The 16657-nt window shown below is 40.2% G+C and overlaps 1 protein-coding gene across 1 annotated transcript in view; it reads right to left on the reverse strand.

The window, feature by feature from the left end:
• Positions 1-16657, reverse strand: part of NYAP2 (neuronal tyrosine-phosphorylated phosphoinositide-3-kinase adaptor 2) — a 148757-nt gene that overhangs the window by 21438 nt on the left and 110662 nt on the right. Inside the window, exons 5-6 of the mRNA XM_013944321.2 lie at positions 14944-15156; positions 6181-6284 (exon numbers count right to left, since the gene is read on the reverse strand). Of these exons, the coding sequence (XP_013799775.2) occupies positions 6181-6284; positions 14944-15156 (317 nt within the window). The remainder of the gene's footprint in view (positions 1-6180; positions 6285-14943; positions 15157-16657) is intronic.

Raw genomic sequence — 16657 nt, forward strand, 5'->3', positions numbered from 1 at the left:
ATTATTTGACGCAACATTTATGACTGCAGCCAGCAGGGTGAGAAAAAAAAGGTTAATAACGCTTTTCTTAACCTAAAGGATTGGTCTTTCTGCGGGGCCGCCGGGCAGTGGCCTGGGCTTGCCCAGCACCGTGGCACGCACCCAGCGCCCCCACCACCCGCTGCACTGCCCAGGACTGCCGCACCCGCCTGCCCGGGGGGAGCCTTGCCTCGGGTGCCTATTGCTGAAAAAAATACGGCTTTTGCTAGTTTTTAGTAGTCTTTCAAAAGGTAAAGTGCATTTTCTTCCAGGATTTCTCTGGTGCAGACCCAAATGATCAAGGGGACATTTTCTCACATTCCGAATGAAGAGAAGCCTTCAAAGACCTCTTCCAATTACACATTTAAAGTAGAACGCTACTTTCTGCTTCACTACATACTTTAATACACACATAGTAGAAAACAATGCTAGAAAAATCCTGCTTTGGGGACTCTGCAAAATTTCTTGGATTTCCATTTCCTTAAAATAGTTTCATTAGTGGGTTCAAACACCAAAAATAAGTGTCAGTCTGCACTTCCCACAGCCACCACAAGCTCCTGCTCTCCCCTAGGCTCTGCTAGCAAGCCCGACCAAGACGTATGGCATTTCAAAGACAACTACAGATAGGTCTCAATTGTATCTGCCGAGCTTCTCTGTAACTCTCAGCACCTGCAGACTGAGTCTGAATAGGTATTTATAGGTATTTATACTACACAGCAAAGGAAATTTTAAGAACTGTTTTCTCTTTGGTGGTAAAAGTTCAAGAGTCTCTAACACGCACAGACCAGGAATGATCCCAGCTAGCTTTGGGCACCCAGCAGAAGTGGCTAAATTAGGGGCATAAACTTCCAAATTATCCAAGGTAACAGCCATGCAGCTCTACAGGGTGACTGTGGTTTTAGATACGCTGCATCACCTCTGCAGGCATCTCTCCATACAATCCACAGGCAAACCTATATTATACCCCTAATTTAGACATCTCAGAGGTAGGTAAGACAAATCTAGGCTAAAGAGTACACTCAGCCTTTTTTAAGAGCCTGTTTTATTCTTTAGCTGCCAAAATATGAATTTAAGGACCCAAATTGTATTTAAAATTCTTGCCCATCAAAGATACATACCCAAATAAATTATTGATGGATCCACTTCATTTGGTGCAAGACAATAAATAAGTGGTCAAGTTCATTCTGTGAATGGGGGCCTTTCCCCTTTGCTATATTGTATTGAGATAATCATAAAATAAGTGACAATTCTCTCAGTTGTGGAAGGTAACGGCTAGCCTGTCTGTCACCTGGGCCTGTCTATATTACATGTTTTCTGTGTTGTACTCACTGATGTGGTGCTATGAGGGAAGAAAGATGTGGTCTCAACTTGCTGTAGGCTCAGGGAGATGACAATATCACAGATACCAGGTAAGTAATGAACAGAGCTGTATTTTTTGAAGGAAAAAAAGGCCACAAAATGTTTAGTTGATTCTGATGTATTTTCTAGCTTTCTCCTCATTCATGTTATAAATGCAAGTTGAATCTCCCTAATTCATAGCTGCCCATGTATTTTTTTTTCCCTCATCTGAGTTATTCCTTTTAATCTCGCCATGGCTTTGGATTCTACTTTGATCATCACTGTAAACTTTAAATCTTTTTTCCTTGCTTAAATTGGAGATAGATATCACTGCCCAGTCCTCCCCACAGGAAGACATCAGATCTTCTGAGGCATGCAAACCTTCCAGAGAGGAAGCAAGCATCCCTTGAGGAGACCACAGTAAAGGAACGACAGTGCTGGCTTCCCAGTGAAAGGCAAGTAACTAACTGCCAGCACGACAAGAGGCTGCACATTTTCAGATAAGGTACACATTTTTGTGGAAATATGTCTGAAAATAGGCTTTGCTTTGCAGAAAAGCTGAAATAATGCATTGCAACTATCAGGAGTTTCATTTTCAAAGGGTGTATTTTCCTTTAGATATTGAATCTTCTTTATAATCATGCACTGATGTACTGTTATAATCATACAGCTTAATACAAGTAATTTTCCAATAGCTGTCCACATCTTAATGAAAACAAACATCATTTTGCAAAATTCATTTGCACCAAAAAATCTAGAGATAGTTACATTGGCTCCCTTTTTTTTAAATGGAAACCAGTAGATTTTTTTGTGTGCTAAAGACTGCTTAGGAGAAGCCTGGCAAATCTAGAGATGATATTTTATGTACAGTAAAAATAGGGATGTGAAATGCTCTCCTAACCAGCAGAGGGACTTCTACAGTGTAGGTTGCTTGAAGCATTTTATCCTTTTGTGCTAGAAAAGGACATGATTAGTGTACACGTATGTTGTATAGGACACAGACTTTTGAGTCCATCAGTGTTATGTAATCCTTCGTTATCCTGAGATGAAGACAAGGAGAATGACAGGAGGCAGGGGAACATCAGCGTACTGCAGTGGCATCTGTGAATCCGAACTCTGCTCGCTTTGCACACGTGAACAGTTCTGTCACTACCAGGGTCCCTTGCCACACATGCGCGCTTGGCAGTGTGGTGGTGAGACACCCCACGGTGCCCGCTGCAGGACTCCCAGGCACTTGCACAAGCCCTAGCTCCTTCTTGGGAGTTTGGAGACTATGTTTAATTTCTACTTTGTAAACCTTGCATGGTGGTTAGCTGCTTCTACTGTTCTCTCTCTGCTTGGATGGCCACAAAAGACTGGTACTTGTTTTCATTTCCTTTGAAAGGCCAAACTCGGATGGATTTCCTCTACTTCTCATTCTATCCACACATTTCTAGATCTCTAAGATATAACTCTCTTTACTTTCTAGGACAGTTTTCCATTCCCTGTAAGCTCTCTGCTAACTTTGGAGAACCTTTTCAAGTGATCCCATTCTGTGATATCTACAACACTTCTCTGCTAGTTACACTCCCATCTTTAGGATACAAAAGCTATTTGCCACTTTGGTAACTCAAAAAAATTCCAGCTAGTGTCATATTACAGTTCCAAGCTCTCCAGCTGACTTCCTTTGCTACTTCCTTAATTTCTTAAACTGTGTCCTTGCACAGTCAATAACTTCAGTTCCAAGATAACTTTTGTTTACCCCTCAATTTAAATTGTGTCAATTTATGCTTAATCCAAGGTTACTTCATACAACCAGCTCTTTCAAAATGCCCTCACCATTTACCAAAACTAAGTTTAGAATAGCATGCTCTCGTTCTGGGTCAGTGTGTCTGTAATTCCTGGCCACCCATACACTACATAATTTATAAATGTTCTCCACCGGAGACCAGCCACGTAATTCATCTCTGCTTGTAGAAAAAAATCCTTTTTTTTTAATTTAAAAGTGATCACTATAACGCTCAGCACCTGTACACCATAAAAATATTAATATCCACGAATATTAACTACTTAATCCTCACAATTCCTTCACCAGTAAACAAATATGAAAATAAGCCATAGAGGAGTTAAATGTCAATAGTTATACAATTAGCCAATATTTGATCAGGATTAAAACGTAGATTTCCTTAGTTCAGACTTATTTTTAATTACTAAGCCTACTCACCACTTACAAAAATCATTTTGTATTAAAAATGACGGGCCTTGGAGAACTCAGTTGCAAATCTGAGTTCTTCCCAAACAGCATAAATGTTTTGAAAAACATCAGTTTGGGATCCATGAAGGTTTGAGAAAACTGATTAATACAGTAATCTGCCCTTTCCCTGATGTACTCCTCTATCTTGTATCCCTCTGTGAAAGTCAGTTGCGTCCATCTCACATAAAAAGTGTCCTCTTAATCTTTTGTAAATCTAACTTTGCGGATTATGATGTGGTTAAGGAAACCAGTATCAATACTTTATAATAGCCACAGCGTACAAAAATAAATAGCCTCTATGCCACAATCCATCAGACTCAGAATGGGCTAACATCCCAGCCATTTCCAAACACATTTTACCTGCCACAGATCATTTGCACATTAAGATAGATAGAATAGGTAGGTGCATAAAGAAAAGAATCTAAGTAATGTCTGTATCTGCCACAGAGACAATGAGACTTTTGCCATTCAACTGGAATCAAGTCCACATTTTTGAAAAATTACGCCATCATAATAAATGACAACTTAACAGACTGACAATAACAGATTGACAATTTAAGGGGAAGACTTACGTGGAAAAAAAGCTTTTACCAGTTTTTGTTGTTTTTCATGAAGCCATGTCCACACCATACATTACTAAATAAACAAGAATACCCTCTACAGTCACTTGAAAACTTCCCTTATCATCTTTGTTCCTTTCTTCTTTATTAAGTGAGGTGGATTTTTCCTTCACAGTTTCAATGAACCCTGGCTGCAGCTTCTAAGAGGCTCATTATCTCTCCTATCACACCAGCTTCTGCTTTCAAGGCTTATTGTTTATTTCTTTATATAAACTGAGAGACTAAAACCCTTTCAAAACACCCAAGGTGCCTTTGCCACTAAGTAACAAGCAAAGCATCATGCCTGCTGTAAGACTTATTTAATCAAAAAACCATATATTACATGAACATTGGGACATTTGGAAGTACAATTGCCCTAATTTCTTCCTTAGATGAAGGAACACTTGACATGGTATTTAAATGGGCTGTCATTTTGGCTCACCATTATGGGTTTGATTTTCTTATGCAAAATATGTTTTAGTAATGTGCAAGATTCTTTTAGGCATTGTTTCCAGCAGGACTCAAAAGTAGTGGAATAGCTTCCATTTGGCATGTTAAAGAATTTTAACCCATATGGACTAGACTATCCAAATACAACCTTCCTAACAAGCAGTTGGCCCTCTGGGTTGAGTAAATTGCCATTACTCTTCTAGCCCTTGCTTTGGCCAAGAACTTCTTGAAGAAACTCACCAAGTTACAAAATTAAATATGGGATTACTTGCAAAGCAGTCCTAGGGAGCTTTCCCCTCAAATCTCACTGAAATTCAATGGGATTATGAGGGACTGATTCCCTGAAAGCCAACCAAAAATTCACCTTCTAAGGGTGTGTGTGTGTGTGTGTGTGTGTGTGTGTGTGTATGGGTGTGTGTGTGTATATACATATATGCGTGCACACATCTATACATATGTTTATGGCTCGGTGTATATGTATAGCCACAGACATACACAGTGACGTGTAGGCCCATACATGTACACGCAAACAATACAATACTGGAATGCTTTGAACTTGATAGAAGGCATTCACATTATGTTTAAGTGAAACCTTTTCTCTCAATTGCTACTCTCAGCAGTTAGTTCTGTCAAACTAATAATACACATCTGTGCAGCAAAATGATACAATTTCAGTATTAGCATATAAAATAAAGGTAAGTATAGGTTTGCCATGTCTTTATTTCTTTTGCATTTTCTCTCTATTGGAGAAACTTGCCAAACCGAAACACTTACATTTCTTTCTCAAGGGTCTGTGTGGCATTTTGGTTATTGATTGAAAGGAAAAAAAGTATCTCTGTTTAAGATACAAGGAGATTTTACCTCTTCAATTTGGTTTTTGATTCCTAACAATATACAATAAACATAACTACAGCAGACTATTTAATAGACCTGTAAGCATTACACAGTCTATGGTTGAAAAGAGTCCAGCTGCCTTAACTAAACAAAGCAACTTGCTGTAAGAGCAATTTTCAGGACAGTGATAAATCACAGTGTAATACAATCATGCACCGAGCTCAAAACAAATGCAAGACTGGCACAAATATTATAGTACAACTGGGCAGAAGTCAAAGGTATGTACAAGTCATTGACAAACATTGGTGCAAGTGCTTTAGACAAGACATTTAAAAGAAATTTACACTGAAACATAGATTAAATTTATCAAAGTTTGATAAATTTTAAAGACAGTAAAAAAGTACACAAAACATGAAAAAAATAAAAAAAACCCAGCCAATTCATACAGTACAGCTTTACTACATTTATATTACAGAATGAAGACAGAAAAGGATATAAGGAATTAAGAGCAAATAAAATTCTCCTGGCTGTAGCCAGGGGAATTTCATTGCCAGTGAGAGATGTGCACACACAAATGCACGCACACGCACAGAAAATAAAGACAAAAAAACAAAAAAATCATTTACTGTAACAAATGACAGACACAGAGGTGAGACATTTGGCATGTTGCAGCACATGAAGTCATTCACGATTGGCTAACGATGGTACCTGGCTCGGCTGAAGATCACTGGCTTGCCTGAGCGGAGTAACGGATGGAGGAGGCACACCTGAAGTGGATGCAGACCGACCTAATCTGCAACTTGCTTTAGGCTCTGGGAAGGAGGAGAGAAGAAAAACACCAGTGAGCTGGAGGCTGGTTAGTGCTGCAGTAAGCTGAAACATGGTGGGTCCTGGATCCTCTCGAAACTGAGAACCCAGACTAGGTTTCTAGGTAAAGTCTTGGGCTGCAGGATGAAAAGAAGCTGGGGTCAGAAGAGCGGGAATTAGGACAGAACCCATCCCACATCCCAGCCTCCTCCTTCCCTGCTGGTATCTCTGAAGCTAATTTATAGGGCATAAAACAGGAGGCAGACAGGAGGCATTTCAAGGAAACTTCCTTGCTCCTCCCCAGTGCCCTCTTATAGTCCCATTAAATATGGCAGTGAATACATGGGAGTTACAGAGGCTTGTGGTTTCATCTCTCCACCCCAGAGCTGAGGGAGAAGGAGATGGTAGCCCAAAGGGTGATTGTGCTGAGGGAAAGCATGAAAAAGAGAGAAAATGAAGGAAGTGTATACAAGCAGTGAGGATACTGTGGTGCCTGGAGATTTGGAAGGTCACAAAGATCACTGGGAAATCTGATATTAATGGCACTGAATTGAGATCAGACAGAAAGTAGGGAAGAAAGGATAGAAATATGAAGTTCAACAGTGGCAAACTCTGAAGTTAGTTCCCCAAAATAGAGGCAATTACAGAAGTGGAGGTGGCTTTGAATTAAATGAGAAAGTTCAATTCCAGAGAAGAACTGCGCAGAAATTACATAGTTATTTAGCCTTCCTTCGGTTGTTGTACATGGAGGCATTTTTTCAGAAGGTTCCCACTGACCCCCAGGTGCAGGTTACGACTGTTAACACACCAACACAACAGTGACCACGCAGCTCAGCATTCCTGGAAGAAGGCTGGTGTGTCTGAGCTATGCTGACACAAGTGTGCTGTGCTGCCCTACAGTGTGTGACACCCCACATCTGGCCCAAAAGAAACTTTTTTCCTGAGAAAAGGGTCTACCTGTTTCTGCCTGAGAAAAACGCTTATCCTATAACACTTCCTGTTTATGACCGAGGAAACATCTCATCTCAACCCAAGGCTTTTGGCTTGGATGAAAGTGTTCATCCTGCTCATGTTTTATGAGATTTCCTCTCAACCCTGCACTCGTTTTTTCTATTTAGTGTGTAAACACTGAGATCAAGGACTATCACACTGCGCAGATACAGTCTGTACAATAGTAGGCCCCCAATTTTAGCTGGGATGATAGTGCTTTAACATGAATAACAACTAATAATAATACCATGCCTCCTTACAACAGGTTGAAAGAGTATCTCCTGTTCAGTCTCTTCTTTTCAAGAAGAGAGGAAGGACACATGCCTCCTGCAATCCTGGTTTAGAAAGTTTGCCTTTGAAGCACATATTTTCTCATGTACCTTTTTTGCCTGTGTGTCTCTGAAATGTATTTTCTCATGCCTCATTAACAGTGCTGCTTTGTCTCTATTTGCTTTATACAAATCTCTCTCTCTCCTGCACGGGATCTCTAGCACCTTCACTAGCCACTGGTTGGTCCATTGTTCAAGAGAAATAAGATTGTCCATCACTGGCACTTCCTGAAGATCACCTGGCACCTCTTGGAAACTTCAAGACAGTGGGCACATTATGCTCTCCACTAGCAGCATGCTGAAGAATGTTCCTTCCACCTCACTGATGCTTTTTCATTGTCACCTTAACTGCTTATTTTCCTAAGATGTTTCAGAATTCAGTTGGGTATGGAGAAGAGCTTTTCACTTAAGCTGGAGCACTCAGACCAGTGAAAGCATCTGTATGGGTGAATATTCATCAACTAAATATTAATAGGTTGGTTAACATCCAGCTGGCTAAGCAGCAAAAATATTTATGCTGTTTGACGAATGCATTATTGAATTCACCCATCCCTAGTCAGTCTTCAAACATAACACGAATCAACATAGCAATAAGCATGAAGAAAAGAGCAGACTGATCCCCCCCATAACCTTACATTTTGTACATAATCTGTTGTTTTGATTTTTTTGGACTTGGGCAGTTATTCTGAAGGTTTGATTAGATTTGTTTTTGTTCTGATTTCACATGGACTGTGTGCCAGACTTTTGATTGTTTCCTTCAGTAATAGAGATACAATAATGGATCTCATGTCTGTTCCCTCCCGAAATTTTGCTGTGGTTTCAGTGAGGACAAAAATTGTGGTTTTTTGGTTGTTTTCCCCTACTGTTAAGTAGAAACACAGTGTTTTTGCTGTGACAAGCAAAATCTGACACCCAGTATGTCAAAAACTCCAAGGGAGTTGTCTGCCATTGCTTCAGAGTTGTTTTCTTTGCTTTGGGAAAGCAGAGAAAAGTGTCATAATTTCCAATTTGGATATATGTACAACAACAAGAGATTATCATTTCCTTGCCAAAGAGAGTCCTTTCATCTAGCATCAAAGAAATAAAATCCATCACATGCAGATGAAGTATTAGTTCCTTCTTTATCTCCCTGTAATATATTTTACAGTATTAAGAGAACTATTGCAATTTCCATAGTGATCTTTACCAAGAGAGGTTCCAGTCAAGGCTCCATCTAGCTTTTTAAAGTTTGAGATTGTGTTATGTACTAAAAGGGAAATGCTGGGATTTTAATACCCATTCCATTGGCTTCAGTGGGAGTATTTTTAAACCGAATAAATACTCCATTCTACACCAATTCGTGCTGTGAATAACAGCTTCTTACTGCACACTACTGTGGAAAAAAAAGTCCCTAAATGGTCTGTCGCATAAGTGATGCTCAACTCATTGCTCTGTATTCTGCAGCATGTTGTTTTTCAATTGTGTAAACTTTATTCACTGTACTGAAGCTAACTGGATTTTTAGTACAATGATCACTTGAAATAATAACTTCTGCTTTTGGCTGTCTGAAAAGAAGTAAGAGAAACAAGGGATGGTACCTAGTGAAAGTATCATGTGGACCATATTGAAATATCTCAGTATTAACATCTGAAATGAGTAGTTTTGAGAGTTCTTGAGAAGTCCCCTCAGTGACAGTGATGTGTGGTGTAGAGCAGGAGAATTTTGCCAGCCAGCCCAATAAGCACATGGGGAAGGCATCTACAGATGTCTACCCTCTCAGGAGGATCCATTTGCTTAAGGTCCGTGATAATACAAATTAAAATACATTTAGATCCATACCAATAAGGTTAGCATAGTGCCACATCTCTGCACTGTACTTTGCTTTACTGTGTGCATGTGTCTTCTGGTTCTTAATAAAAATTGCCGGGGAGACGGTAGCAAGGGCTCCCCTGCAAACACAAGACCCGCTCTGAATCCACAACCAGGAGCTTTTTGACATTGCTGTAAGCTACTCAAATGCTGACAAGGGCTAACAGCCTACTGCTAAGCTAGAAAACTCATAGGCATATGTCTAAGTGCTTTACTGGACAGGGGCCAGAGGATGCAGAGCACTTGAGTAGCCATTAGAGATGCCCGTTGCAATCAATGGGCATCATGAGGCTTGAATTCAGCAGATTGCTTTGGGTAGCTGCAGAGCTGCTCTGTAGATTTTATCTAGTTATGTCAAGCATGAATATGTTCATAAAATTCAGTTGCTATATTTAACTGATGAAACTTTTGTAGCATTATTTTGCACAGATTCAAATGACAAATCCCTCACACTGTGTCATGTTTTGAAAAACTCATGGCTCACTAAGGGCCTGAACCACCTCCAGGGGTCAGATCCAGATGCGGAGTAATGCTAGCAGGGGATGACTGGTCAGCAGGGTATCTGTCCCGTTACATGAGCCAGAGCACCCGTGAGACTCCCAGCAGTCCTAGTGGTCAGGGCCACAGTCATCTTGGCCATCAGCCCCTGAAGCAAACCTGCAAATGTGGTCAGCTAAAATGGGACTTGCATTAATGGACTTTCAGGTTTGAGGTGAATCTGGTTGATGCCAACAGGATCACACATGGACATAAAGGAACAGCCCCAAAGGACAGCGTTAAGGATGAGAACTTTAGGAGAAAATGCCCAACACAGAAATATAGACTTTCCAATTACAAATATGATTGCCTAAAACTGGGTACCTAATTATGCATTTAAGCACCAACATAAACGACCTGTTTTTCAAAAGTGTTACCAAATGCTGTCATCTTAAGTAAAGATGTATCAGGTTGGTTGGTTGCAGGGTTTTTTTGGGGTGTCTGTGGATTTTTCTTAAAGTAGAATGCTGAGATGAGACATGATTTTTTTGGAAATATTTTTCATCAGTTTTATACCATTGTGATATGGTTTCCTATATTCTCTAGAAATACAACAGCTCTGCATGATTTTTATTTTTGGATCTTAACTGGAAGAGTTCTTTTATTCATCCAAGGGAGACTTCATTCTGCCTATCCTAATCTTAATTCAAAAAAAATACTCTGGCTGTCACTTACATTGGAGAACCTTCTTATCCTGTCACAGTCTCTTCTTTGCACATGAAAAGAGAAATATTGCTTATTTGCTACAGCTGCCAAGAAGCACGTTTTGAATTAAACAAGGCGATGTGACAGGCTACGGAGTAATCACACGCAAAAAAGAAAAAGGAAAAAAAGAAAAAGAAAACATGCATACTGGAAAAATGAATTGCATGTATTATCTTCATACCGGCTTAGCCATATTGGTCTCCTGAAAAAGATGAGTAAGCTGTAACGTAACTTGAAATTATGAAGTCTCAAGGTGAAGAAAGTGCATAATAATACTTTGCCACTTAAAAATGTTTTTTGGACTTTACCTGCAGAAGCTGCTCAGTTAAACTTAATTAATGTTAAACTGAACTATTTTCAAAAAGTGAGCACTAAAAACTGTGGAACTCAGTGTACCAGAAATCAAAAGGCCAAAAGCTTAGCAAGACTCAAAAACAAGCCAGATAAAAACATGCGTTAGACAGAGTATGTTTTAAATTAAGGTTTGTTCTAAACTGCTGTGTTTCAGGTCTATGACAACTGAGGCAATGAAGTAAGGAATAAACAAATCCTTCTGGCAGTGTTTTTTCTTTCTTAAACTTTCTTATTATTTTCCTCTGAAGCTTCTGTCATGGGATAAAGTCAGTCTTAGGGCTCTGGACCAAATGGACAATTTGGCAATTGCATTATTTCAAATGGCTGTAATGCCACTGGTGTGGAGAGCAGCGTGCTCTTTAACCGTCAGGCTCTGAGATAATGACACTCCACACACTGGAGAGCGTACGCATGCTCTCCACCTGCCTTACTGGTACCTTCCTCCCCACAGTGTGCAGTCCCCAGTACTAGTTATTTTATTTTAGATGACAGGCACTGCTAGGAGAGCTCGTGCACTGAGAACATGACCAGTGCAAGCAAGCTCCAGAACCATCACCTCCTGGGCTGGACCTTGTTCAGAGGGCTACTTCTACCTCCAGCATTAATTTGCCTTCACTTGGAGATGCCCTGAGGATTTAGTAGCACAGTGATACCTTAATATTGCCTTTGAGGAGAGAATTTAGGGTTGGTGGGAACATTCAGTTTTTGGGTGAAGTGGCCCAGCTGGAGTGAACTGGTACTCTTTGCCACTACTCCCTTCTTGTGCCGACGAATGCATCTTGCCCCATGGCTTTCACAAGCATCGCTGCATTCCCAGACAGCTTGCACTTAACTCTTCATTACTTTTGCAATTCCACCACAATCCTAACCTCTAATTCCAATGAAGGAAGGGCAGTTACTCCCTTCCTGATTATCTGCTACATTTTCAACCTGAATACTAAACGGGTTGGCTGAGTGACAAGTGATGATGGTGATTTAAAAATAGGACACAACAGCTTGAGCAGTGGGGTTGGACTAGATGATCTCTGGAGGTCCCCTCCAACCTCAGCCATTCTGTGATTCCGTGATGAAAGATTTAAAAGGCAGTGCAGTACTTGTCTCTAGCAGCAGGTGGCAATGCAAAATGCTTCATGGTTGCAGTTTAAAAAAAAAAAAAAGCAACATTCCAGAAAATACCCTTCAAAGCTGCTGGCATGAAGCTATCCCAGCCTTCTGTTTCACAGAGCTCCTTTGGCTTTTCACTACAATTGCAGCGAGTTTCTTAACAGCCAGTACGCCCCCAAAACACCAACACCACTTCCTGTAAGAAACAATAAGATGCCAAGAGACAGAAAGTGGCCTTGACGAATTATGTGACAGGTCAGCCGGTCATTAGAGACAGTGGTGTCCCTGTGCATCTGACAAGCCAGGCTCATTTGAACAAAATGAACAAGAAGTTCAAGTTCTTGTCTGGAGACGACTCATCTCCCCTCCGGTCATCCTTGCAGGTGCAGAGATCTGGAGAACCCACATAAAATCACTACTCTCACTCACGTATTTGCTTGGACTCACTCTAATTCCTACTTAATCTGTGTCTCAGCAGAGTTGCCCATTGAACACATGTATGAAAAGTCCTTGCAGATCCTCTCCATTTTTCAGCAGAACAATTCAACTCCATTTCTTCAAACTGTCCCAACAGTGGCCTAATAAATGCCTGGACCCAGTGCAAACTAGGAGCTAGGCAGCAAACTGTGGTGTTTCAAGGACATGTCCACACAAATATAGGCTTTTTCTCTCTTAACTATGATGCTGGAAAGAGGACAACAACTACAACCACAACAAATCACTGTAATAGGGATTGCCCTGCCCTGATTTTATTTGGCGCTGTGACAAAAAGAAGTCCCGAATTGCTAGCATAGAACTACTGTGTCTCCTTGACTCCAGAAAACATTTGTATCCATACAGATTAAATCTTTGTTGTTGCATTCTGTTACAATTCTAATTTATTTGCAAAGAATGAACTGTTATAGTTCATGTACAAGTTCAGACGAGAACTGTGTGTAGCATTTTGAATGCAATGCCCCACCGATTAAAGGCAAAACATGTTGCTCAGGCAACAGCTAGAGACACAGGGGAAAAATATTTGTAGCAGATGAGAGGCAATATTCATCAAATGAAATGTCATAAAAACTGTGGGGAAAGGAAAATCATAATCAGCTCACAGTTTTTCATCATAAAAAAGGAGTCTAAATTCAGCCCATAAAATATTTCCGTAATTTTTCTTTCCATATGAGTCTTTGAAAGTCCTAGCTATGTAAGACAAAGGCACAGTCAACTAAATCAAGGCATGATTCAACAACTATTACAGTCTCCTGATGCCAAATAAACAGTGTGGCCAACACGTTTTGTCTGCTTTTGGAGATCAACCAAGCCTTTAAAATAAAACCTACACAGAAAGGTTGGACAGAAGTGTTGCATTTTGCTAAGAACTCACTCCATACTTCTCATTTCCCTTCTGTTCTGTCCAGTACTGTTAATCTGGCAGAACTGAAGGGGTGGGTACACACCTTTGCCCTTAGCATCTGATGTCCTATTATTCTGATTTGGTACCTTTAATCCCCCTGTTTTATTGGCATTAGCATAGATGACTGTAGCACTGAGAGCAAGGTCTCTTTAGTGTATGTAAAGTACTTGGAAGAGAATTTTTAACAAAGCTGTAGGCTTTTATAGCTATCTGGCAAATTCCTACCTACCAGAATGCTTTATGAGATCACACAAGTAAACAAAAGGAATTAACACCCAAATAACCTGTGCCTAAAGTCATGAGATTTGCAGAAAAGTCACATTTGCTGCCCCAGGCAGGACTGGCTGAGGGGGCAGTAGCAAGAAATCGCAGAGTAAAAGACTGGGGCAAATGATACATTAGTAAAGTTTGCTCAAGTTCTATGCTGAGTTTCTGGTGTCATTTCCAGCAATGCAAGGAAAATGAGAGGTCCATTATCATGCAGCGAAGCAATGTTCTGGGTGAGGGGCTTGTAGCTCTGCTAGCTCAGCACTGTAAAGACTAATCTCTGCCACTGACTGCTCCGACAGACCTCTTCTGCAGGAACACTTTCTTGTTTGAGTAGCCCATTCATGGTCTTACTCTGACTGAAGACTGGTCATGAGGTTCCAGTACTATACATGCCAATTGTTTTTGAAGTGTATATTTTTCACAATCAAACCAATAAGGCAGGAAGTTTCTCTTTTAAGTGACCTGTCAAATCTCAAAAAGTGACACTGCAGTGATTATCCCAGAGCTATAAATATCATAGATATATTCATGTATCAGTTGTGTTTGGCTTAGTCATTTTATAAAACAGGTTGCATTACATTTCAGTGATTTACAACAAATCTCTCTTTTATATATATGCAATTTGATGGATAAAAGGGATATAATATGAATTTGGGACTTGTGAAATCTGTAGCCACTTTTCTAGTGATTTGCATGTAAGCATAAAGCTAAGGCTGCCTGTGTCCACTCACTGTGCATATCAATAAGATAGTCTTGTTTCTGCACAGTGTGTTTTTGTCAGTGCACGTGATATCTGAATTTATGAACTTCTCTCTGAGGTGCAATTGGGCAGGGGGGACTCTTTGCCATAGTGTCCCTCCTCAATGTCAGGAGGAATTCTTTATTTCTGTTAAAAAAGTTGAATGGCATGTTTACATTACTTACCACAATCCCAATCTTGTCCAAATACAGAACACAAGCAGACAGAACAACGTAGGACTATTACTGCAGGAACTTAATGGGCCAATTCTGTAAGTTATTTGGAAGTTTAAATAATATAGATGTTTAACTTCACCTGCATATCTTTAGAGATCCTTCAGCTCACAAGGAGATTGATGAGATATTCCTTGCTCTGCTACTTGGACGTACCTGAGCTGTTGCTTCCAGCCAACATGGTTGGACTGACAGAGGATCTCCCCAGCCTGCTGGATACAACCGGCGGCCCCGGCGTGCCATCCCATTCCTGAGCTTTGACTGGCTCCCTGGAGGAAGCTGTCCCGTGATGGCCTCCCCTCTCTTTGTTTTCCAGCTTTGGTAGTGGTTCAGTGCTGTGACTTCTGATCTTCAGCTCATCCAGTGGTTCTACAAAATACACAAGACCCCATTTCGTTACAGACTGCCTGCTAATTACCTGTATCATATAACAATCTTTTGCTCAATACTCCATATAAACCAATCATAAACCTTCTAAGGGCAACTTATATCATGATTTTACCTTCTGCTCCTAAAACCTATATTGAATTTTGGTTTCAACACACTTGCAAATTACTAAAAACAGACACAATGCAGTAGGTGGGTACAATGTGACTTTCTTGTCACAACTTTTACATGCCACAAAAATATTTTTTCTGAAAATGATATCCTATCAAATTATGCTTTTATTAACAATTTTGGAAAATACTTTAGTTCTTTTCAGCTGTCATTTCTTTGGAAATAAGTTCTTCTCCAGGTACTTTCTAAGGAAGCTCTCTCCTAAAGCAATATTGTGCAAGTAATATATTTGTACTTGTCATGAGCACTAATAAAAACCGCATGATCCATAAAACTGTCCAGTGTTAATACTTCTGGTGTGCCCAGCACCATAATCTAGGGGAATTTCACTTGGTGGAAAAATCCTTGAAGTCAGAAAATGACTTTCTACTTGTAACACCATGAGTCAATATAAGGAGGAGAAATTTCAAAAAAACAGGTGAATGATTATTCAAGTGAAGCAGTGATGCCTGCTTTCTTCATGGTTGGTGATTTTCTGTTTCTTTCTGAGACTCTTATTTCATTTCTTGCAGGTTGAGCAACGCACCAAAGAAACAATCAATTCCTGAGCTTTTCCATCTGTTGCTGTGAAAAATTCACATGAAAAACAATATACAGAGGGAACATTAAGAAACTACTTTAAATCATAACAGCTAATTACCACTCATACTCTCAATTCTAGTCATCCAGGTTTATAAATGAAACCCCTGGTCTACCTTAACTTCAGCATATATCAACAGTCTTGGGATTTATATTTAATATAGATGGACAACCTTCCCTTGAGCCCTATCTCAAAATCTTTTTGTGGCTGCAAGAGACATTCCCCAGATTTGGGAGAGCCAAGGGGAGGCAGGACTGCCAGGAGCCATTGGCAGGCTGGAGATGACAGCAGCTCCCCAAGGACCCTGCAGGATGGTGGTGGTCAGGGCACGCAGGACTGCTAGAAATGCAACTGCAACATTTGCCTCAGCAACGTTTCCTCTCCTCATTAATCCCCCGGCCAGGAACTGGGACAGTCCAGCAACAGCTGCCACTCAGATGATACAGTCCCAGAGCAACAGTCACCTTCATACCACTTTCATCTGTATGTGGCTGAAAAACCCACACGTGGTTCACCCTTGCTACATACCTATCTAAATAGTATGCAAGAGACCTCGTCTATGTGCAACAATAATAAAAAATGGTATTTTGAGTTCTTTGACATTCTAGTCAATAGATGAACTTGTTTATAAGAAACAAAACAATCATTTGGAGGTTTCTTCAAGGAAGTATTATATAGGAAACATGTAAAAATGTCTAATTGGATATGCAGTGCAATACACAATTAATAATG

Source organism: Apteryx mantelli, chromosome 9, assembly GCF_036417845.1.
Source record: "Apteryx mantelli isolate bAptMan1 chromosome 9, bAptMan1.hap1, whole genome shotgun sequence".
Lineage (NCBI taxonomy): Eukaryota > Metazoa > Chordata > Aves > Apterygiformes > Apterygidae > Apteryx > Apteryx mantelli.